The sequence below is a fragment of the Epinephelus fuscoguttatus genome, linkage group LG5 (assembly GCF_011397635.1).
Source record: "Epinephelus fuscoguttatus linkage group LG5, E.fuscoguttatus.final_Chr_v1".
Taxonomy (NCBI): Eukaryota; Metazoa; Chordata; class Actinopteri; order Perciformes; family Serranidae; genus Epinephelus; species Epinephelus fuscoguttatus.
In genome coordinates this window covers 39,973,734-39,999,941 of record NC_064756.1, presented here as the reverse complement: position 1 = coordinate 39,999,941, position 26,208 = coordinate 39,973,734, and the positions used below count along the sequence as shown (strand labels likewise).

The window sequence follows — 26,208 nt, the reverse complement described above, 5'->3', positions numbered from 1 at the left end:
ATGAGTGAACAGGCAACCGTTTGCAAAAAAGCTCACCATAACAAATTTATGAAGGAATAATGTGTCATTGTTGTGTTTACAATTTGTTGCACTGCCTCCCAGTGGCCATCAACAATCAATTACTGTAATGCAGGTCAAAATGAAAAAAAAAGAAGGAAAAAAACATAAATGTAAATAGGCACACAACACAAAAACTGTGTGGAAAACTTTTATTTTAGTCACTTGATATTTATGTCTAAAAGGGTTTAGCATTTATCCAAGTTGGTAAATGTGGTTAATTTGTCTGTAGACAGGAAAGCACATTTGTAATATCTTTGTAATTTTGCTAGTACTCAGCATTTTGTGTCCAAATCACCTTGAGGAAACAGAGGTGGACACATTTTCATATTTGGGGATGGGGTGCTGTTCTAGTAATTGATTTACTGTTCAGCACCACAGGATTCAAGCATCAGCAGAGCTAAAATTAGAGACCGTCTTCTGATGGGATCACTCCAGCCGCAATACAACGTTAAGCGACTTAAAAGGAATGTGGGCCAAGGGCATAAAGTGGGGGGGCAATTCTTTCCTACTTCCTGCCCCCTTGTTCTTACAACACCCATCTTTGAACTCTTTGAACGACTTCATTGTAGTACTGCACGATTTGGGAAAAATGTGCGATTGCGATTATGGTGGACAATATCACGATTTGCAATTGCGATAGCAATTACAATATAATTACAATAAAATGTAATAAATAAATGGTATCATGAGTCTTTTTTTGCTTGATTCAGTCTTTCCCCTACATTATATTAGGGGGCACTGACCTCACAGTTATTGTTATGGACAGACAGTGTGTCAATGACCATCAACAGACTGAGCACAGTCAAACACGCTGGTCACACAGCAGTGCAGCACGGAACTGTACACACAGCGGAGTGAGCATATGTTGCGTTCAGGCGTTGTCACGTAAATGACAAATTCCAGCGTCATAGCACAACACAGCAGCATGTCAAGTGGGCTGAACCCGAGCAAAATTGCTCATTTGTTATGGAGTCCATGATTTCCCTGTGACACTTACAAATGTTTGCGTAACTGTGCTTGGATGTTGTTTTATGAGGCTCTGGCGGCTTTCAGTTGTCTCTTTGTCTTTAACGTTACACAGCTCGGCTTTCTCTCGCATGCACTCTTCCTACTTTTCTCTGTGCTGTCTCAAGTGCTGATATAGATTGGTCGTGTTGCCGCGGGAGGTGGCGACTTTAACTTTTAAACTTTTACACAGCACGTCTTTCAGGTATGGTGATGTTGGACAGACAGACGTGCTGTGTAAAAGTTTAAAAGTTAAAGTCGCCATGTCCCGTCTCGAGTGCTGATATAGATTGGTCGTGTCGCAGCAGGACTTGGCGACTTTAACTTTTACACTTAAACAGCATGTCTTTCTGTTCAACGTCGCTGTACCTGAATCCAAATTATCACCATGTAACAGACGTTTTTTTTTCACCACCAACTCAGCCTGTTCATGGTCGAGCTCATGCTCTTCTTCAGCATCTGTGTTGGTCACTGCTGCACACCGGCTGTACGCACCAGGATAGCTTGTGGGCGTGATGTCAACAAACTCCACACACTACAGGAGAGGCAGTCACGTTCACAGGCACACACGTTAACATTTATTTAGCCTACATTAAATCGCAAATCGCAGCCTTTTATGCGGTTACGTAATCGCATAGCCTGACATCGCGATTGCGATTGCGATTAGATTAATCGTGCAGCACTACTTCATTGTGATCTCAACTACACACTTGCAAAGTATTTTTGACTGTATCTTGTATGGTTGTAATGCTATAGTGCTAATCCACATACAGACAGACATAAACACCTGGCAAAATACCGAAACATTGGTTCTGGGGTAGTACCCACTATAACAGTTGTCTCCAGCACCACATTTGCCATGATGACACACACACACACACACACACACACACACACACATTAAGACATTGTCATGGCTGGTAAATAGAAAAATGAAAATAATCTTCTAATGTCATCATGTTAAAATATCACTTTTCAGTAATTAATTACTTACAGTGTGAAGTTTCTTCCAGAGCTCAGGGCCTTCTGGAAGATTCCTCAGACTTGGAGGAATGTAGCCTACCAAAAGCAAACCTTTGCATATTCAGGCTGTAAGAGGAAAAGTTCAAAACATGAAATTTAGATTCATGAAATAAGATAAACTGATCACGTTAAACCTGGTGAAATGCTTTTACAGTATTTTACTGAGGAGCTTTGAAATTAGCCAAATATTTCATTGTGATTTTTGCTTTGTGCGTGTGTGTGTGTGTGTGTGTGTGTGTGTGTGTGTGCACTTGTATTCATGACATATCAGGACATTTTTATGATAACACACCTTCAGTATCAGGACACTTGGAAAAATGAGGACATTTTTGATGTCCTCATTTTTCTGAGCTCTCTACAGTGTTCTACACCCTCCCAACATGCTCCCAGACCAAAAATCTCCAATGTCCTGAAACATCACAATTTTATGAAAATAGTGTGTGAAGTGTGTTTAGCGTTTTTGCTCATTTTCAGTTACGCCAACTAGTGGCCAGTTTTGGAACTTAACACACTTTTCACACACTTTCAGTGACGTCACTTTGCACGTCCTCATATGTCACTTTGTTCAGACAAACTAACACATTTGAAGCAGGTTTTATCATTACTGCAAAACACATATTCCATATAATTAGAGTCAAATAAAAACATTCTCAATTCTTACTGTTGATCTAATCTTGTATTTTTCTTGTATTAGATTTGCCTAATCAAAACAATAAATTTCTGACATCCCATTGTTTTTAATATTCTCATCAATAATCAATCAATAATACTACCAACAGTAGCCTAAAGTAGATCAAATGGGTGCAATGTGACCTTGTGCAAGAACAACACTTTTTATAGCGCTGGCAATTATGGGAAGTTGAAATGTTTATTATAATTATTACATTTTTAATAATTCTAATCAATACTCTTCAACTCTATAGTGAAGAAGTTTACGCACAGTAAGCAGCACCATAAATTCTCACAATGAACAACAATGTTCTCAATCAGTAGTGAATAGCTCTGTACAGTAAACATCTCATTGTTCTGTATAGTAATCAGTCTGAAGCAGAATAAGCACCACTCAAATTCTCACAGTGAAACAACAACATTCTATATTCTTAATAAGAGTCTAGGACAGAGGTCGCCAACCCGTCGATCGCGATCTACTGGTAGATCTTCCAGACTTTTCCTGTAGCTCTCCAAAATAATAGAAAATCAGCTTAAGAAATACACAAATAGCCTACACCCGCAATATTAATGTTCTGTTTTGCAAGCACCTCTCTCTTGATCCAGCTATTTGCAGTGTCGTAGACACTGCATCAAAGTGACCAATGAGATAAGAGAATATTAGTCACCTCTATGTGACGTACACGACGTGACTGACACAAGTGCACTCAGTCACTTAGGCGCACACAGTGAGACGGAGGGCTAGCTAGCATGGCAGAGGGCTCGCGTAAGAAGGCAAAAACATATCATTTCCATCCAGAATGGGAAGAGGAATTTCTGTTTACCTTGGTGAAAGACAAGAGTGTTTGTATGTTATGCCACCAAACTCAAGCACTGTGTAAAGAGGAAATCTGGAGCGGCACCAGAACACCAACCACCAGAAATTCAAAGACGGCTACCCGCCAAAGAGCACAATCCGTGCAAGGAAAGTTGACGAGCTGAAATCGGGGTTGAAGGCCCAGCAATCACTTTTCACCAAACCTGCTTCTCAAAATAAGGCTGCAGCTGAAGCATCATTTCGTGTAAGTCACCTTTTGGCTAAACACAAGAAGCCCTTTACAGATGGAGATTTAGTTAAGGAAGCAATGGCCATTACAGCAGAGACAGTTTTCAGCGACTTCAAAAACAAAGAAGAAATCAAAACTGCACTCTGTAGTGTACCCCTTGGCACTGCAAGGGTCACTCTCAGAGGACGTGGACAGACAAGTGTTAAAGGACTTGACAAACTGAATATTTCTCACTACAGTTCGATGAATCCCTGGATATTAATGGACACAGCGCAGCTTGTTGTATTTCTCAAAATGGTTTTACCGGATTCTACAACAAAGGAGGACTTTCTCACTCTTTTGCACTTAAAGGAGAAAACGAGAGGTGAGGATATCTACAGTGAGTTCAAAAAATATGTTGGTGATAATGACATACCCATTCATAAACTGGTGGTGATTACTGCTGATGGGGCCCCAGCAATGCGTGGTGCGTGCAATGGATTTATAGGACTGTGCCGTAATGACCCCAGTTTTCCTTACTTCGTGAATTATCACTGTGTGATCCACCAGCAGGCCTTGGCTGGGAAGGTCTTGAACTTTTCTCATGTAATGACGCTGGTGGTGAAACTAGTCAACTTGATTCGGCTTCAGCACTGCTTATTCAAAGCACTCCCGGATGAGCTTGATGCTGCAGAGACCTACTTCTTCATGCTGATGTGCGGTGGTTGAGTCGCGGCAAAGTGCTGCAGCGATTTGTCGACTTGCTGCTCGAGATCAAAACTTTCCTGTCGACAAGGAGCGAGAGTACAAGGAACTGTCAGAGGATGCATGGCTGCTGGACCTGGGGTTTCTCACAGACAACCGCAAAACTGAACACACTCAACAACGAGCTGCAGGAAGAGGCCGACTCCTGCCCCACATGATAAGTGCAGTGAATGCGTTCAAGGCCAAGCTCGGTGTTTGGGCGACACATCTCACAAGCGGAGGCTGACACACTTTCCCAGCCTCGATAAGATGGTACAGGCCTTGGAAGACAAGGATGCTTTTCTCCCTGAGCAGTACTGCACTCACCTGGACAAACTGACAACGGAGTTTAATCGGCGTTTTGGTGAGTTAGACGTCATGGAAGATATTGCTGCATTCATCTCAAACCCATTCCTGTGCATTGATATAGAGCAGGTAGCAGCCAAATTCAGAAAGTATTTACTTTGCCAAGTGGAGTTGACATGGAGATGGTTGATTTACAAAATGACATTGAGCTGAAAGCTAGATCCAGGGACAGTGACTTTTGGGGACTTGTCAGCAGAGAGAAGTTTCTTCTCCTCACTGCATGTGCACTAAGAGTGAGTGCCTACTTTGGATCCACGTACCTATTTGAAATGGCATTTTCACAGATGAAAATAATCAAATCAAAGTACAGGAGCTGCCTTACTGACAGACATCTCACAGACTGTCTCAGACTGGCTGTCTGTAGCTATGAGCCAAACTATAAAGCACTCACAGACAGTATCCAGTCACAGCCATCACATTAACTTGATTGAGTAACACGACTGCCTTCTGATGTGAAAAGTGATGCTGCATAAGATGACTGCACGTAGTACTGAGAAAAAATAGCCAGATCTACTTCATAAAATGCTTATATTTGTAAATGACAGTAAGTAAGAATAAGTCGGTCAAGTGTCAAAATGAAGGGTGATAGGCTACATATGAAACCTAGAAGTGATGGTGCATGAGGTGACTGTGCTTAGCACTGACTGAGAAAGCAAACATTACAGTTCCACTTTATAAAAAATGTCTGTCAATGATTGCAAGATATTAATACATACTTTCAACATATTGTACCGCAGTAGCCAGAACTTTAACTATAATATTATTACTTTCAATAATGTTGTTGTAAGCGACTGTCATTACCTGCATCTCTCTCTCTCTCTCTCTCCCTCTCTCTCTCTGTCTCTCTCTCTCTGTCTCATTGTGTCATACAGATTACTGTTAATTTGTTATGCTGATCTGTTCTGTACGACATCTATTGCCTGGAAGAGGGATCCCTCCTCAGTTGCTCTTCCTGAGGTTTCTACCGTTTTTTTCCCCGTTAAAGGGTTTTTTGGGGAGTTTTTCCTGATCAGCTGTGAGGGTCATAAGGACAGAGGGATGTCGTATGCTGTAAAGCCCTGTGAGGCAAATTGTGATTTGTGATATTGGGCTTTATTAATAAAATTGAATTGAATTGAATTGAAAATTGAATGATAAGTATGAATAATAATAAGTCCAAGTATCAAAATGTGAAGAATGTCAATATGTTGTTAGCTGGTATTCCTCATGCCTTTATTTTTGTGTTAAGAAACTACATGACTCTGAAGTGAATGTTATTTTGTACAATTCTTTAAGCAAGACAGCTGTTTGAGAGGCCAATTAATTAGTCTTTTCTTGGTTGCATCAATTTGAATGTTGCAGCAAGGTGCATGTAATTCAAATACAGGCAAATAAAAGGCCTCAAGTAGGAAGTACACAGTGTTAGCTGTCTTTTCTATCAACACTTCAATAGGTAGATCTTGCCTTTCACCAAGGCCGAGGTCAGGGATCTTGGACTTAAAAAGGTTGGTGACCACTGGTCTAGGATATTGTTGTGATTGTTCTCAATTTTGCAGTGAGAATGTATAAGTTGAATACGCTGACCATGCTGAGTGCGAGGGACGATCTTCAGGATCCGTTGTGGGCCAGCAGCTCTTGTTTGAGAAATGTCTGGAAATATAAAAAAATTCAAAATGAGTCTGTGGATGCACATCTTCTTTGCCATAAGGTGCTGGGGAGATGGCATCGGGAGCTGTGATGTAAATAAATTGAATAAGCTGGTGAGGAAAGGCAGCTCTGTGATGGGGATGGAACTGGACAGTGTGGAGACCGTAACAGATAAAATGATGACAGGACAGCTGAAAACTATCATGGGCAGTCCCTCTCATCCTCTCTATGCTAAGCTAAAGCTGCTCAGGTGCACTTCAGCCATAGACTCATCCAGCCACATGCCTCAAAGCACTCTTGGGGCTTTTCATACCATTAGCCATCAGGCTGTATGACATCACAGATCCCAGTATCTCACTCCATAATTTAAACAAGATAATGTACCTTTTCAAAGTAGAGTACTGTATATAATCTTGTAACCTGTCTGAAGGAAATCTTTAAGCACTGCCAACTTTGAAATAACTGACTACTGAGGTAGTCAAGCTTTACTTGTTTTCACTCAAAATGTTTTAAGAGACAACAGCATTCCGGCGGGTAAGCAAAAGAGCAATTCATGGTGGGTTTATAACATTTTAGTTAATTAGTATTCTACCTCAGGGACCTTTAGGTGCAGCAAAAATAGGTTGAACTTGGAGGTTCCTGCTGCTGCTGCTGTGTCATCTGATTCAGTATGGTCATCATTAGCGTCAGTCTCCTCACTTTGTGTATCTGTAAGTATTGATTGACATAGTCAATACTTCATTAACTTCACTTAACTTTCCTTATATGTTTTACAATATAGTATAAAGTGCAGATGTTTAACAACTATTAACACACTATTAAAAAATGCACAGTGCACAGTGCCAGCTTATTTTGGTTATTAATTTAGTATTTAAAAGTGGTAATGAAGTCACTTCATTCACTAAGCAACTATAAAATCCTTCAGAACAACACATTATACTACATTTTTAAAGCATTTTCCTCATATCTGTATTTTCACCTGAAGGTCCAAGATTGCTGCTCTTGTGTTCATGACAAATTAGGACATTTTATGATAACACACACTTAGCCTATATAAACACACCAAAATCAGGGCTCCATGAAAAATGAGGACGTTTTTGAAGCGTCTATCAAGTGTTGTTAAAGAACAGTTTTACATGCAAAGCGGGACCAAATTTAGTGTAAGAGCAGTTTGCAAAACATTGTTGAGACAATTGTCAGTAGGTTAGAAAGATTGTCCTTACCTGAAAACGACTGAAACCTTTGCTGGAAACACGACGGTGAAAGTCCGTGAGTGGTGAAGATCCTGCATTAACCACTTCCTGTGAGTCTCTTTCTTTCAAAATAAAAGCCCTCTACAGTTCCATACACAGCCCAGTCTTATTCTGGGTTTCAGTTTTGTTTCCGTTTTATCATTCAACTGCGGGTGGAATCAGCTTTACTATGTTTGAGATCAGCGCTGCGGCACGTGAGGCATTCATTACAAACGCAGCCTCTAATTGGTCGATAGACTCAAATCATCTAAAACAGATACGACCGCAGCGGAGCGCTCGGTGAACGGAACATCCGGGACCTTCAGCCCACAGGAGACATTTAATCCTTCGACGTCACGCTGGAACAATCACCTCATGAGGTAAAGTTGGCTAATTAGTGAAAGGAAATTCAACACGCAGTGGACTCAACTGTAAGGGATGCATGATGCATGATAAATGGTAATTACTTACTTTAGCTTTATCTTCAACAATAGACAGCAGAAGTTGTTAAAATGGCTGCATGAGTTAAAGGGACAATTCTCCAAACAAACTTTTTCAGCTTGCAGAGACAGTCAAGTTGTTTTAACTGTTCTTGAACACAAATTTGATTTCAGCAAAAGATATGTTTTCTGGAATTTAGATGATAATATTAATGTTTTCCTATGTAACACAAATTAATCTTAGTTAGTCAGTATAGGTGATGGTAGTGGAGCGAACAGTTTTATAATGATCTCATAGTAACATTTATCTTTGAAGGTGCTTTGGTAGGTTAATATTATTTGTTAAGGTTTTTTAATGTCACACTGTTATCACATTTGCACAGGGTTCACACCGATCTATTAGCCTGATCAGCAAATGAGTAATGAATAATACCATTTTAGAAGTCCTGTTTGATTTAAAGTAAGTACTGTTCTTTCTTATATTTGTCTCACTGACTTTTTGTCATCTTCCCATGTAGATGTTTGCAGGTTGAGTGTACATGGCCAAGTAAAGAGCATGTCAAAAGAAGAGCCAGACTTCTCCTGAAGCTGAGGCTGCTCAATTTATTTTATCTGGAGTTGACAAGCCTTGTTTAAAGGTCCAGTGGATCAATGACTATAAAGGTATGTTATATATTATTCCCTTTGGTTACTGCATGAACGTCACTAGACATTATAGACATAATCATGCAAGACAACAAACTGATAATGACATTTGCTGCCAATATTTTAATAATAGTTTATTTATTGGTTTTATTGATTTGTTGTTGCAGCCCTAAACATCAATTTCAAACATCACTAAACATCATTCAGATCTTTTTCACACTGTTAAAAAGTCTTATGTTTATTCTGCATATGTTTAGTCAATAGCTGATTAGCTGCAGTTAGTGAACCTGATTTGGATTGTATTACTTGACACTAATTAATGATCTTTGGTGTATTAGGACGTGGTGTATTTGCCTGTGCACCGATTGAAAAGGGATCCTTTGTGGTGGAATACCGTGGAGAGTTAATCTCACAACATGAACGAGACAAGCGGCAGAAAAAATACACAGAGAAGCAAAATGCTTTCCTGTTTGATTTTGAATGGAACAACAGCACATGGTGGTAAGTAAAGGCCTATAGAAGATCAGTTGTTCTTTGCAACATTATGGTTTTAGTGGAGAAAACTGAGATAGGTTTCCTTGTTCAATTTTAGCATCGATGCCTCCCATGAAGATGACTCAATGGGCGGCTGGTTAATGATGCCCACAAGTCCCCAAACTGCAAAATGAAAAAGCTGACAGTCCAGGGAAAACCTCATCTGTGCCTGTTTGCAATTGAAGACATCCAGGCAGAGAGTGTAACCTATGACTATGGAATATCTCAGTGGCCATGGCGAGCTCTGGTAAGTAAATTCTTTTCATAGATTATACAGTAAAAGATCTGTTAAGTATGAGGAGGTACAAAGATGTGTATTTAATTCAAATGATTGACAATAATTTCTAGTAGGAAAGATCAGTTTACATCAGTGAGGGCTTTAGAGCATTCTTTGACAACAACAGGAGAAGTTAGAAGTGAGAAACATGGACTGTATATGTGTTCAGTCGTCATGTCCTCATATTGTTTTAGGCTGTGAAAGACTTGAGTGTGTTTCAGGTGACGTCCTCATATGTTCTGACCCAACGACTGTAGAGTGTGAGTTACATTGTCCTCATATTGTTTTAGGCTGTGAAAGACTTGAGTGTGTTTCAGGTGACGTCCTCATATGTTCTGACCCAACAACTGTAGAGTGTGTGTTACATTGTCCTCATATTGTTTTAGGCTGTAAAAGACTTGAGTGTGTTTCAGGTGACGTCCTCATATGTTCTGACCCAACAACTGTAGAGTGTGTGTTGATATTGAATTCACTGAAACAAGTATGATCATTACTTCATTAATTAGTGAGGATTTATTTTTGCAGAATATTTCTGACACTGTATTGTTGTGTTTTGTTGCAGACACCAAGTGTTGACATCCTGACTCAACCTTCTGCAGACCAAGAAGTGAGCGAGAGATCCACTTCATCCTTTCAGGATTTATTTTACAGAATATTTCTGACACTGTATTGTTGTGTTTGTTGCAGACACCAAGTGTTGACATCCTGACTCAACCTTCTGCAGACCAAGAAGTGGCGAGAGATCCACTTCATCCTTCCAACAGGTAATTACACATGAATTTCTTCTCTTTGGAATTAAGTATATGTCTCAGTTGGGCCCAGTGCATAAATTTAATACCCTTTCACTGAATTCAAACAGTCAGTTTGTGTGAAATGTTCACAATATCAATGTTAGCATTACTTGTGTGTGAATAGCATAGCTGATAGAAATTGGCCGTACCATTTGTTAGCTGTAACTTCCCCTTAAAGCATCAAATTAATCTTTATTCTCACTAAATTTGATATTTTTTGTCCTCTGGCTCATGTTTTTGTCCATTTCACCTCCTGCTCATCAGCTTACATGATTGGATTTCTGTGGAAGTTGATCAGTTTACATCAGTGTGGGCTTTAGAGCCTTCTTTGACAACAGCAGGAGAAGTTAGAAGTTAGAAACATGGACTGTATATGTGTTCAGTCGTCATGTCCTCATATTGTTTTAGGCTGTGAAAGACTTGAGTGTGTTTCAGGTGACGTCCTCATATGTTCTGACCCAACGACTGTAGAGTGTGTGTTACATTGTCCTCATATTGTTGGGTAGCAGATGCCATACAGTGTTAGTTATTGCTAGTGATGGCGGAATGAAGCGTCATGAAGCATTTTCTTCATTTTCCGAGCCCAGTAGATGGCGCTCTTGGTTTAAGGAGAGAGGCTAGAAGAATAGAAATCTGGTGTGCTTTAAACCTTTTGTTGAACAAAGCGCCATCTGGTGGGCTCAGAAAATAAGAAATTGATTTATGAGACTTCATTCCGCCATCACTATTTATTACTTTAGAGTCTGGCATAATGAGCCCACATCCTCCTGTGAATTAAGTTCACTGAAACAAGTATGATCATTACTTCATTAATTAGTCAGGATTTATTTTACAGAATATTTCTGACACTGTATTGTTGTGTTTTGTTGCAGACACCAAGTGCTGAGATCCTGACTCAACCTTCTGCAGACCAAGAAGTGAGCGAGAGATCCACTTCATTCTTCCAACAGGTAATTACACATGAATTTCTTCTCTTTGGATTAAAATATATGTCTCAGGTGGGCCCAGTGCATAAATTTAATACCCTTTCACTGAATTCAAACAGTCAGTTTGTGTGAAATGTTCACAATATCAGTGTTAGCATTACTTGTGTGTGAATAGCATAGCTGATAGAAATTGGCGTACCATTTGTTAGCTGTAACTTCCTTAAAGCATCAAATTAATCTTTATTCTCACTAAATTTGATATTTTTGTCCTCTGGCTCATGTTTTTGTCCATTTCACCTCCTGCTCATCAGCTTACATGATTGGATTTTTGGGGAAGTTGATCAGTTTACATCAGTGTGGGCTTTAGAGCCTTCTTTGACAACAGCAGGAGAAGTTAGAAGTTAGAAACATGGACTGTATATGTGTTCAGTCGTCATGTCCTCATATTGTTTTAGGCTGTAAAAGACTTGAGTGTGTTTCAGGTGACGTCCTCATATGTTCTGACCCAACAACTGTAGAGTGTGTGTTACATTGTCCTCATATTGTTGGGTAGCAGATGCTATACAGTGTTAGTTGTTACTATAGAGTCTGGCATAATGAGCCCACATCCACCTTTGAATTTAGTTCACTGAAACAAGTATGATCATTACTTCATTAATTAGTCAGGATTTATTTTACAGAATATTTCTGACACTGTATTGTTGTGTTTTGTTGCAGACACCAAGTGTTGACATCCTGACTCAACCTTCTGCAGACCAAGAAGTGAGCGAGAGATCCACTTCATCCTTCCAACAGGTAATTACACATGAATTTCTTCTCTTTGGAATTAAGTATATGTCTCAGTTGGGCCCAGTGCATAAATTTAATACCCTTTCACTGAATTCAAACAGTTTGTGTGAAATGTTCACAATATCAATGTTAGCATTACTTGTGTGTGAATAGCATAGCTGATAGAAATTGGCCGTACCATTTGTTAGCTGTAACTTCCCCTTAAAGCATCAAATTAATCTTTATTCTCACTAAATTTGATATTTTTTGTCCTCTGGCTCATGTTTTTGTCCATTTCACCTTCTGCTCATCAGTTTACATGATTGGATTTTTGGGGAAGTTGATCAGTTTACATCAGTGTGGGCTTTAGAGCCTTCTTTGACAACAGCAGGAGAAGTTAGAAGTTAGAAACATGGACTGTATATGTGTTCAGTCGTCATGTCCTCATATTGTTTTAGGCTGTAAAGACTTGAGTGTGTTTCAGGTGACGTCCTCATATGTTCTGACCCAACGACTGTAGAGTGTGTGTTACATTGTCCTCATATTGTTGGGTAGCAGATGCTATACAGTGTTAGTTGTTACTATAGAGTCTGGCATAATGAGCCCACATCCACCTTTGAATTTAGTTCACTGAAACAAGTATGATCATTACTTCATTAATTAGTCAGGATTTATTTTACAGAATATTTCTGACACTGTATTGTTGTGTTTTGTTGCAGACACCAAGTGTTGACATCCTGACTCAACCTTCTGCAACCAAGAAGTGAGCGAGAGATCCACTTCATCCTTCCAACAGGTAATTACACATGAATTTCTTCTCTTTGGATTAAAATATATGTCTCAGGTGGGCCCAGTGCATAAATTTAATACCCTTTCACTGAATTCAAACAGTCAGTTTGTGTGAAATGTTCACAATATCAGTGTTAGCATTACTTGTGTGTGAATAGCATAGCTGATAGAAATTGGCCGTACCATTTGTTAGCTGTAACTTCCCCTTAAAGCATCAAATTAATCTTTATTCTCACTAAATTTGATATTTTTTGTCCTCTGGCTCATGTTTTTGTCCATTTCACCTCCTGCTCATCAGCTTACATGATTGGATTTCTGGGGAAGTTGATCAGTTTACATCAGTGTGGGCTTTAGAGCCTTCTTTGACAACAGCAGGAGAAGCTAGAAGTTAGAAACATGGACTGTATATGTGTTCAGTCGTCATGTCCTCATATTGTTTTAGGCTGTGAAAGACTTGAGTGTGTTTCAAGTGACGTCCTCATATGTTCTGACCCAACGACTGTAGAGTGGGTGTTACATTGTCCTCATATTGTTGGGTAGCAGATGCTATACAGTGTTAGTTGTTACTATAGAGTCTGGCATAATGAGCCCACATCCTCCTGTGAATTAAGTTCACTGAAACAAGTATGATCATTACTTCATTAATTAGTCAGGATTTATTTTACAGAATATTTCTGACACTGTATTGTTGTGTTTTGTTGCAGACACCAAGTGTTGACATCCTGACTCAACCTTCTGCAGACCAAGAAGTGAGCGACATCCACTACATTCTTCTCCTTGGTAATTACACATGAATTTCTTCTCCTTGGAATTAAGTCTCTGTCTCAGTTGGGCCCAGTGCATAAATTAAATACCCTTTCACTGAATTCAAACAGTCAGTTTGTGTGAAATGTTCACAATATCAATGTCAGCATTACTTGTGTGTGAATAGCATAGCTGATAGAAATTGGCCGTACCATTTGTTAGCTGTAACTCCCCCTTAAAGCATCAAATTAATCTTTATTCTCACTAAATTTGATATTTTTTGTCCTCTGGCTCATGTTTTTGTCCATTTCACCTTCTGCTCATCAGTTTACATGATTGGATTTTTGGGAAGTTGATCAGTTTACATCAGTGTGGGCTTTAGAGCCTTCTTTGACAACAGCAGGAGAAGTTAGAAGTTAGAAACATGGACTGTATATGTGTTCAGTCGTCATGTCCTCATATTGTTTTAGGCTGTAAAGACTTGAGTGTGTTTCAGGTGACGTCCTCATATGTTCTGACCCAACAACTGTAGAGTGTGTGTTACATTGTCCTCATATTGTTGGGTAGCAGATGCTATACAGTGTTAGTTGTTACTATAGAGTCTGGCATAATGAGCCCACATCCACCTTTGAATTTAGTTCACTGAAACAAGTATGATCATTACTTCATTAATTAGTCAGGATTTATTTTACAGAATATTTCTGACACTGTATTGTTGTGTTTTGTTGCAGACACCAAGTGTTGACATCCTGACTCAACCTTCTGCAGACCAAGAAGTGAGCGAGAGATCCACTTCATCCTTCCAACAGGTAATTACACATGAATTTCTTCTCTTTGGAATTAAGTATATGTCTCAGTTGGGCCCAGTGCATAAATTTAATACCCTTTCACTGAATTCAAACAGTCAGTTTGTGTGAAATGTTCACAATATCAGTGTTAGCATTACTTGTGTGTGAATAGCATAGCTGATAGAAATTGGCCGTACCATTTGTTAGCTGTAACTTCCTTAAAGCATCAAATTAATCTTTATTCTCACTAAATTTGATATTTTTGTCCTCTGGCTCATGTTTTTGTCCATTTCACCTCCTGCTCATCAGCTTACATGATTGGATTTCTGGGAAGTTGATCAGTTTACATCAGTGTGGGCTTTAGAGCCTTCTTTGACAACAGCAGGAGAAGTTAGAAGTTAGAAACATGGACTGTATATGTGTTCAGTCGTCATGTCCTCATATTGTTTTAGGCTGTGAAAGACTTGAGTGTGTTTCAGGTGACGTCCTCATATGTTCTGACCCAACGACTGTAGAGTGTGTGTTACATTGTCCTCATATTGTTGGGTAGCAGATGCCATACAGTGTTAGTTATTGCTAGTGATGGCGGAATGAAGCCTCATGAAGCATTTTCTTCATTTTCGAGCCCAGTAGATGGCGCTCTTGGTTTAAGGAGAGAGGCTAGAAGAATAGAAATCTGGTGTGCTTTAAACCTTTTGTTGAACAGAGCGCCATCTGGTGGGCTCAGAAAATAAAGAAATTGATTTATGAGACTTCATTCGCCATCACTATTATTACTTTAGAGTCTGGCATAATGAGCCCACATCCTCCTGTGAATTAAGTTCACTGAAACAAGTATGATCATTACTTCATTAATTAGTGAGGATTTATTTTACAGAATATTTCTGACACTGTATTGTTGTGTTTTGTTGCAGACACCAAGTGCTGAGATCCTGACTCAACCTTCTGCAGACCAAGAAGTGAGCGAGAGATCCACTTCATTCTTCCAACAGGTAATTACACATGAATTTCTTCTCTTTGGAATTAAGTATATGTCTCAGTTGGGCCCAGTGCATAAATTTAATACCCTTTCACTGAATTCAAACAGTTTGTGTGAAATGTTCACAATATCAATGTTAGCATTACTTGTGTGTGAATAGCATAGCTGATAGAAATTGGCCGTACCATTTGTTAGCTGTAACTTCCCCTTAAAGCATCAAATTAATCTTTATTCTCACTAAATTTGATATTTTTTGTCCTCTGGCTCATGTTTTTGTCCATTTCACCTCCTGCTCATCAGCTTACATGATTGGATTTCTGGGGAAGTTGATCAGTTTACATCAGTGTGGGCTTTAGAGCCTTCTTTGACAACAGCAGGAGAAGTTAGAAGTTAGAAACATGGACTGTATATGTGTTCAGTCGTCATGTCCTCATATTGTTTTAGGCTGTGAAAGACTTGAGTGTGTTTCAAGTGACGTCCTCATATGTTCTGACCCAACAACTGTAGAGTGTGTGTTACATTGTCCTCATATTGTTGGGTAGCAGATGCTATACAGTGTTAGTTGTTACTATAGAGTCTGGCATAATGAGCCAACATCATCCTGTGAATTAAGTTCACTGAAACAAGTATGATCATTACTTCATTAATTAGTGAGGATTTATTTTACAGAATATTTCTGACACTGTATTGTTGTGTTTTGTTGCAGACACCAAGTGTTGACATCCTGACTCAACCTTCTGCAGACCAAGAAGTGTGCGAGAGATCCACTTCATCCTTCCAACAGGTAATTACACATGAATTTCTTCTCTTTGGAATTAAGTATATGTCTCAGTTGGGCCCAGTGCATAAATTTAATACCCTTTCACTGAATTCAAACAGTCAGTTTGTGTGAAATGTTCACAATATCAATGTTAGCATTACTTGTGTGTGAATAGCATAGCTGATAGAAATTGGCCGTACCATTTGTTAGCTGTAACTTCCCCTTAAAGCATCAAATTAATCTTTATTCTCACTAAATTTGATATTTTTTGTCCTCTGGCTCATGTTTTTGTCCATTTCACCTCCTGCTCATCAGCTTACATGATTGGATTTCTGTGGAAGTTGATCAGTTTACATCAGTGTGGGCTTTAGAGCCTTCTTTGACAACAGCAGGAGAAGTTAGAAGTTAGAAACATGGACTGCATATGTGTTCAGTCGTCATGTCCTCATATTGTTTTAGGCTGTAAAAGACTTGAGTGTGTTTCAAGTGACGTCCTCATATGTTCTGACCCAACAACTGTAGAGTGTGTGTTACATTGTCCTCATATTGTTGGGTAGCAGATGCTATACAGTGTTAGTTGTTACTATAGAGTCTGGCATAATGAGCCCACATCCTCCTGTGAATTAAGTTCACTGAAACAAGTATGATCATTACTTCATTAATTAGTCAGGATTTATTTTACAGAATATTTCTGACACTGTATTGTTGTGTTTGTTGCAGACACCAAGTGTTGACATCCTGACTCAACCTTCTGCAGACCAAGAAGTGAGCGACACATCCACTACATTCCTTCCAACAGGTAATTACACATGAATTTCTTCTCCTTGGAATTAAGTCTCTGTCTCAGTTGGGCCCAGTGCATAAATTAAATACCCTTTCACTGAATTCAAACAGTCAGTTTGTGTGAAATGTTCACAATATCAATGTTAGCATTACTTGTGTGTGAATAGCATAGCTGATAGAAATTGGCCGTACCATTTGTTAGCTGTAACTCCCCCTTAAAGCATCAAATTAATCTTTATTCTCACTAAATTTGATATTTTTTGTCCTCTGGCTCATGTTTTTGTCCATTTCACCTCCTGCTCATCAGTTTACATGATTGGATTTCTGGGGAAGTTGATCAGTTTACATCAGTGTGGGCTTTAGAGCCTTCTTTGACAACAGCAGGAGAAGTTAGAAGTTAGAAACATGGACTGTATATGTGTTCAGTCGTCATGTCCTCATATTGTTTTAGGCTGTAAAAGACTTGAGTGTGTTTCAGGTGACGTCCTCATATGTTCTGACCCAACGACTGTAGAGTGTGTGTTACATTGTCCTCATATTGTTGGGTAGCAGATGCTATACAGTGTTAGTTGTTACTATAGAGTCTGGCATAATGAGCCCACATCCTCCTGTGAATTAAGTTCACTGAAACAAGTATGATCATTACTTCATTAATTAGTCAGGATTTATTTTACAGAATATTTCTGACACTGTATTGTTGTGTTTTGTTGCAGACATCAAGTGTTGACATCCTGACTCAACCTTCTGCAGACCAAGAAGTGTGAGAGATCCACTTCATCCTTCCAACAGGTAATTACACATGAATTTCTTCTCTTTGGAATTAAGTATATGTCTCAGTTGGGCCCAGTGCATAAATTTAATACCCTTTCACTGAATTCAAACAGTCAGTTTGTGTGAAATGTTCACAATATCAATGTTAGCATTACTTATTTGTGAATAGCATAGCTGATAGAAATTGGCCGTACCATTTGTTAGCTGTAACTCCCCCTTAAAGCATCAAATTAATCTTTATTCTCACCAAATTTGATATTTTTTGTCCTCTGGCTCATGTTTTTGTCCATTTCACCTCCTGCTCATCAGCTTACATGATTGGATTTCTGTGGAAGTTGATCAGTTTACATCAGTGTGGGCTTTAGAGCCTTCTTTGACAACAGCAGGAGAAGTTAGAAGTTAGAAACATGGACTGTATATGTGTTCAGTCGTCATGTCCTCATATTGTTTTAGGCTGTGAAAGACTTGAGTGTGTTTCAGGTGACGACCTCATATGTTCTGACCCAACGACTGTAGAGTGTGTGTTACATTGTCCTCATATTGTTTTAGGCTGTAAAAGACTTGAGTGTGTTTCAGGTGACGTCCTCATATGTTCTGACCCAACAACTGTAGAGTGTGTGTTACATTGTCCTCATATTGTTTTAGGCTGTGAAAGACTTGAGTGTGTTTCAGGTGACGTCCTCATATGTTCTGACCCATCGACTGTAGAATGTGTGTTACATTGTCCTCATATTGTTTTAGGCTGTGAAAGACTTGAGTGTGTTTCAGGTGACGTCCTCATATGTTCTGACCCATCGACTGTAGAATGTGTGTTACATTGTTATTCTATTCCATCCTTTTAGATTCCCAGCAGAGCACAGCACTTCAACTACATTCATCCCAGGCATCCTCAAAACACCCCAGTGGAAAGCAAGGTTTAAAAGCAATTTGTATCCACATCATTAGCTAAAATATTTTCTATCCGATCTTACTTTTTTTTCTCCTTTTGTTTCTATTCATGACAGCTGGGAAGGTGAAAAGCAAGTGGACAGATGATGAAGTGAAGGCTGTTGAGCAGCACATGTTGCATTTCATAACAAGCTGCAAAGTACCAGGTAAAAAGGAATGTGACTCCTGCCTCCAAGCAGAACCACTAGCTCTGAAAGACAGAGACTGGGTTGCCATCAAATACTACATTTACAATAGAATCGTAGCATGTGGCCCAAGTACAATTCCATATCAGTTGAACTTAATTTTATTTTCATTCTATATCTTTTGTAAATGATGATACTCAGTTGCTCAAGTTGCTCTGTGCTACCAAATGTTCAGATTGAAGAATGAGTATTTTTTGTTTAACCCCCCACTCTCTTGGTTTTATTCACAGTACCTGCCATAATTTCTTTTAGAAAATTATGTTTAAGATGATAGGTGCATACTCTGCTCTTTCAACAAGCAATAGAGAAAGTATTTGAAAGGTTTGTTACTTTAAGCTATACCCTAAGTTTCCAGCATTGTGTTGCTGGTTTTTGAACTGAAAATTCACTGGAATTTTGGAGAAATTTGGAGGCAAGATTGCTGCATTCTCTGTGATCTATTCTGGATTCAATTTACATATTTACTAGTAATTAAAAAAATAAGAATGGCAAGATGTTTTCCATGTTTTTATTTAGATGAACATTTACCACAAAATTCATAAATGCAATACAATAATACTACTTAAAAAGTAGAAAGATCACATTTTTGATTATTTTGATTGATTATGTATCTATGGGTTTCACAATTCACCTAAACATGAAAAATCTGTGTGTGATGACTCATAAGTCACATAAACTTGACAAATCTGTGTGTGATGACTCATAAGTCACATAAACTTGACAAATCTGTGTGTGATGGCTCATAAGTCACATAAACCTGACAGTGTCCTCATAAGTCGCATTAAAATCAGGTTTGACCAAAATATAGCCCTAGCCAAAATCTCAACAGATACACACATTCCTGGAAGCATGGGGAAGAAACACTTTGATTCCCCAGCCTCTAGGACCTTGGGAAAGGTACGTTCCCATTTGTCACATTTTTGTCATATGTACTGATATGTCCTGAAAACAAGTATGTGTGTGTGTGTGTGTGAAATTGTGGCTAAACTTGCGAAAACTTACTTCCATTAACAGACTGAACCCCTCTCTTTTCTTCTATCTGCAAAAAAAAAAGTGGATTTTGCTTTCCCACTTATTGTTCTTGTGCACAATAATACACTGGGCCACTGCTATACAGTAATAAAGGACTCCATCGCTCCGTCCCCCATGCAGCAAGAAACATCCCCCTGCAGAGCCGGAGAGCCACCATTTGGCATGCACATATGCAAGATTCAGAGCCTCTGTTTTAGATGTGTGCACGTGCGAGTACCAGACCCTCTGTTTTATGTTGCAGAAACGGAGATTGATATATTTTTGATAGTTTTTGTAAAAATAATGTTAGCCTTGCGTTCGCAGTTGTTCGTTTAAAGTGGACATAGAAGACTTTTCTACTAGTGCACTAGTTCGCTAGCTAACGCTGTGTGCTTATCAACTACTTAGTCATGGATCATTACAGAATATAGGAACTTTCACCACTGTTCATTTTAGGAGGATCACCACGAGGAAGCACATTTTTTGTTTAGATTATCAAATGGACAATGGATCATAGACATGGATCATTTGTTTCTGGCTGCCAGCGTTAGCTAGCTGAAAAGTTGTTTATTTCCACTTTAAAATGTTGACTGAAACATGGCTGCCTGTTGATAGACTTGGATAAATGCTAAAATGGATGGTTCAGAGGAACTAGTTTGCCCACCGGACAGGGGCACCAAACCCCCTGGGCAAAATATGACAAGTGGCCTGGCTTTGCGCCCCTCAGGAGCCTCCAGCAAACCCTGCTGTCCCAGGCTGTGTTCTGCTCCTCCTCTTGAAGAACCAGAGGGAGGGCTGGATGTTGACAGGTTCTGTCAGCTTCCCCACAGTGTCCACACACTCCTGGATGTGAAGCTAAGGAATTAGCTTCATTGGAAGGACTTGTCTCCAGTGTCGTAACTAACATCATTAGAACTTATCCTGCTGGAAGAGATAGCAGGCCCTACCTGAGTGGCAATGGAGGAGACTGTGTAGAAGCACAATGACAAGAATGGTTTACACAACATAAATACATTTCACTGAGCATCATAAAAAAATTATTTTTTTCATTTATTCAAACAATACTTTTATATTGATACCATTTAGATAGAAAATATGAAGTGTACCTGTTCTCCATTTAGCTGAAAAGCTAAAGGCCCTGACACACCATTGGTCAGTGTTGGACTATCTGTGAACGTCTGTCGCCTTAGTTTTCGGTTTGTCCTGCACCATTGGCACTTATCAGCCCTTGTTTGCTTTTTTCAGGCGATTGAACATGTTGAATCTGTGTCAGAGGTGAGAGCCCTGCAGTGACTGAAGTCACTGCGACCGGCAGTTCAGCTCAGTGCAGGAGAAGAGAAATGGTAGTGTGCAAAGTGAACAAACATCTAATGTCAAAGGGGCATGAGATCAAAACAAACTCTTTAGGTAAAATTATTTTCTTAGCCATTGAGCTCTTTAGCAGAAAGAGTTCATAACTGTTGTGTTACTGTTTGCTCGTACACATGTTGTGATCTTCAGCTTTGTATTGTTATGTTTTATTGTGGAGCAGACCTTCTCTTCCTCTGTCATTTAGAATAGGTAAACACGTCACCCACTCCCCCATTGAAATTTCCCCCCGGGCACCACCTCTGTACCTCCTAGCTGTGTTCATACTGCAGTCTTCCTCAGCTCCGCTGATCCTTCCCCTTTGTGGCGTGGCTTTAGCCACCAATCACAATCCATTGCTCCCACTGATAAAAGCCACTTTGGGAAAATACCAGAGGTGGCCATGATTTAACTGGAGCAGTCCACCTCCTGTGTCTCTCTGTGTAACGTTTGATAGTTAACTCGTATGATGCACTAGAAAGTGGTTTTGGAATCTGGGCCATATGTGTACTCTGTTTGCTATTATGCCTCAATAGCAATAGCCATAGCTGGAGACATTTTGTTTTCGGGTTGTCCGTCCATCCATCCATCCATCTGGATACCTGTCTCATTCTTGTGAACATGGTATCTCAAGAAGGCCTTTCTTTAAATTTGGCACAAATGTTCATGTGGACTCAACGATGAACAGATTAAATTTTGGTGGTCATAGGTCAAAAGTCAAGGTCACTGTGACCTTTCGTTCAATTCATTCTTGTGAACATGATCTCGCTCAAATGCCTTGAGGGAATTTCTTAAAGTAAACTTTTATTACTTGCCAGCTCACTAAACAGTCAACAGCAGTGCTTGCCCAACTGTATTGGCTGTATGTTGCCTCCCTTACCAAGAGACATCTACAGGGATTGTAACAAACACTGGGTTGTGTTGTTAATGTGCTCACATGCCTCTTGAATCCTTCTTGTCAATCTTGCGGTTTCCCTTTTTGAATGACAAATACAGACTATACAATTCAGTTTTCTTCATAAAGCCCAATATCACAATTCGCTTTTTGCCTCAGAGGGCTTTACAACATACTACATACGACATCCCTCTGTCCTTGTACCCTCACAGCAGATAAAGAAAAACTCCCCCAAAATAAACCCCTTTAACAGGGAAAAAAATGGAAGAAACCTCCGGAAGAGAAACCGAAGAGGGATGCCTCTTCCACAATGGACAGATGTGCAATAGAAGACTACTGCTGCTTGCGTAGAATGTACATGCTAGTTGGCCGTTGGCTGTACTCTTTACAGTGGTTTAGGTGCGACTTTTTGGTCGAGTTATAGGCAGCATGAAGCAACGCAACAGTCAGCCCTCCACACCACAGGTTCTTTGCTGTTGGTTTGGTGTGTCTAGGCCTTAACACACATCCTGTGTGGTTTTTTGTTTTGTTTTTTTGTTATTTCTTTATGCTTCACTGCTTACATTAAAACATACAAGTGATAAGTGAGCATCTCTTACTGTTTTGTCCCTGACCAGGAAAGCACAGCACTGCAGACATGCAATCAGCATCTTATGAGGGTTCCAGGCTACAGAGTTTGCTCTTATCAGACAAAAGCAACACAGCCAAGAAAGATCACAGTCATTGTGTTATCACTGGCATCTGAACACTAGCCACTATTGTTTTGATTTTGTATAGCACTTTGCTTGTTTTTAAACTTGCTATATCAATAAACGGAATTTGATCTTGATTTGATGGAACCGTTCACCTATTGATGCCCTTCAACATGTGTTTATGCTTCTTAGACACCAGAGCTGCTCCACTCCAACAGGCCTGAGAAACAGGGAAGCGAAAAGACGCATTTATACTGTCTCAAACACGTAGGTCTCCTTCTCCGCAGAGCACCCACGGCGCACGCCCGGTCTGTTAAATAGCCTGTAACCATAACAACTGTGTGACACAAACTCAGTGCTTTAGTGATTAAATAATGTCGGGCTCGGTTCGGTTTAGGACATAACAAAACATGTCCGAACCCGTCGGGTTCAGACAGAAATATGCGGCCCATGCCGCACTCTAACACACACACACACACACACACACACACACACACACACAAGGAAAACCGGACATTATCATCAATTTATAAACACGCCCTGGAACAGGACGTCAAAAGTGGACATGTCCGGGCAAAAGAGGACATTTGGTCAGCCTAAATAACGACACTGAAAGAGATAAAACAAGTTTGTCAGCAAAGGTATTTGTATTTTCAAACACAACACCCATGGTTAATAGAATCACACACACTAGATCTAATTTCTGTTTTACCACATGAATCACTGTTTAAACTATAAAGGTCTGATTGATTTGTGACCTAAGTATCAGTCATGAGAAAGACTTCTTTAGTTTATCATGCAAATTAACTACAAGATTCAGTTCTATAAAAAAATCAGCCTGTTCTCACTCCCAACTCATTTAAAGTGGGATTTATACTACGTCTAAAATACCTAAGCCGTATCCTGCTGTGCACCTCCTCAGAAATGTAACTACACGTTGTGGCGACGCAAACCTCCTGTCTATTTTTGTAAACTGAAAACCATGTCTCTCAGTGGAAACAAAGCTTTTATTTACTTTTATTAAAAACAATAAATTGTGAAGACAATAAATCCCTCACAAATTAGCATTTAAGTCTTGTATGTGATTTATCATGGCTTCATATGGGTAGAGGAAATCTCCACTAGCCGCTAGGTTGATTTACACAATGTAAAATGCCATAGGTTGATGCTAATAACATTAACATGCTCTAAAGCCATTTTCAATGTGTGTTTTGGCTGTGTTTTAAACTTCACAGTACTTCACAGAAACCCCACTGCCGACTAGTGTTTTGAGGTGTAACTGCAGAGTTACACTGACACACAAACACACTAGTATAAATTCTCACAACAGCGTAGGCCACATGCGTAGGCTACAGTGTAGGCACTGCTTAGAGCTGATGCACAAGTATAAATCCGCCTTAACACCACAGCTTTGTCAGTGATGTCAGCATCAGACACCAACACACACGCCTACACCTTTCAGTATGGTATGTACCAAGCACATCAGTTTTAGAGGCAGCAGGTAATAATCCATCCCAACGCTGCCAGCAACTGCCATAATGTAGAGAGCAAGGAAGTCCATGTACAGTAGGCGGGATATTGAGGTGGATAGTTCCAAATGCCATAGGTTGATGCTAATAACATTAACATGTTGTAATTTTAAGCTATATGTCCAGCAGTTGTTGTTGTTATGTTTGTTTGTTTTCTAAATCTAACCACAGAGTTTTAATAAAGCCGGAAAGTGTAACAATGAAGAGTTTCAACATTGTAAGTCTAAAGCCATTTTTTTGAAAATACTGTGTGTTTTGGCATAAATTGACACGCCATCCCTGAATGTCCAAAAGTGACCCAGGACAGTATCTAGTGTTGTTTATTTAGACGTGCAGGTTCACTGACAAAGCAGCAGTATTTAACAAATTAGGATGAGAACGTGTTTGAAAAGCTGGTTGCCAAAAAAATATTTTTGTATTATTAAGAGGCATAAGAGGCATGAAGGTGAATGAGATCTACATCAGAGACAAGTTATATTAAGAAAAAATGTCATAAAATTAAAAAAAAAATAGTCACACAACATGTTGTTAAGAATCTAGGTTGCTGACACTGTTCAATTGAGAGAAAGTACTTCCTACAAACAAATCTTAACATGTTAAACTAGTTGTTCTTAATATGTTCTCTTAATTCCTGTAAAGGCTACCTCCTGTGATGTGAAGATGACAAGCTGTGGAACAGCAGAAAGGCTGTCTTCTTTAATGTCAGGACAATGATGTTTGTTTGTTTTTCTAAACCTAACCACAGAGTTTTTTTGCCTAAACCCAAGGAAAGAAACCTAACAATGAAGAGTGCACAACCCATTTTTCCTGTTTTAAGTTTGTTTTGAAAACGCATACAGCCCCAGAACAATAAATTACACTGCCATCCCTGAATGTCCAAATTCCACCAGATGCGTATCTAGTGTTGTTTATTTAGAACAGCAGGTTCACGATCCATCAATGTGTATTTCCACCGGCTCGTGGATCTTGAGAACGGTCCTCCTGACTACCGCTTGCCAAAAAATAGCTGTATTATTAAGAGGCATAAGCGGCATGAAGGTGAAGGAGATCTACATCAGAGACAAGTTATATTAAGGACACGCATCCAGTGGAATTAAAAAAATTCACACCAGATGCGTGTGGGTTGCACAGGCGCAACCCACTGTTCAATTGAGAGAACAATTCTAGTCAAATCTTAACATGATTAAACTGCGGCTGTTCGTTAGCTATATGTTCTCTTAATTCCTGTAAAGGCTACCTCCTGTGATGTGAAGATGACAAGCTGTGGAACAGCAGAAAGGCTGTCTTCTTTAATGTCAGGACAATGATGAAACCTGGCTATGTTCATAGCGTACATGTTGGACCTTGAGCCACCTAAAAGGCAAACAGTACACAGGTCTTACGCCCGGTGCACAACCCATTTTTCCTGTTTTAAGGAAGTGTCATAATGGGCAGGCAGGCCCCAGAACAAGTCAACAGGTCAGAGGTTTTCAGACGTCATTTCACCCTTGACACCATCCCGAAATTCCACCAGAGGTGCACGAGATGTCTTCTACTCCTCTGGTTTTGTGGTTCTGTTTATCCAGAAACTAGGCCTACATCTTGTTATATCGCGATTGCTCGTGGATCTTAAGATTTCGTGGTCCTCCTGACTACCGCTGCCCGACGGAGCTGCACCACTCCGCACAGCAAACGCAGCCGGTGAGCGCTGACGGACGGAGGAGCACACAGTGGATAACCAGCGCAGCCGTTCCGCAACGGACACGCATCCAGTGGAATTCCGGCGTTACCTCCAATTCCACCAGATGCGTGTGGGTTGCACAGACGCAACCCACACGCATCTGCATCCGGAACAATTCTAGTCAATGTGTATGATT

General features: G+C 39.7%; 1 protein-coding gene across 1 annotated transcript in view; it reads right to left on the bottom strand.

Moving 5' to 3' along the window:
• LOC125889053 (acidic amino acid decarboxylase GADL1-like) overlaps positions 1 to 26,208 on the bottom strand; it is a 100,163-nt gene that overhangs the window by 60,164 nt on the left and 13,791 nt on the right. Inside the window, 10 exon segments of the mRNA XM_049576702.1 lie at positions 2,060 to 2,125; positions 2,128 to 2,154; positions 19,881 to 19,913; positions 20,567 to 20,663; positions 20,772 to 20,800; positions 20,802 to 20,856; positions 22,595 to 22,599; positions 22,731 to 22,812; positions 22,979 to 23,043; positions 25,590 to 25,705. Coding sequence (XP_049432659.1) covers positions 2,060 to 2,125; positions 2,128 to 2,154; positions 19,881 to 19,913; positions 20,567 to 20,663; positions 20,772 to 20,800; positions 20,802 to 20,856; positions 22,595 to 22,599; positions 22,731 to 22,812; positions 22,979 to 23,043; positions 25,590 to 25,705 — 575 coding nt within the window.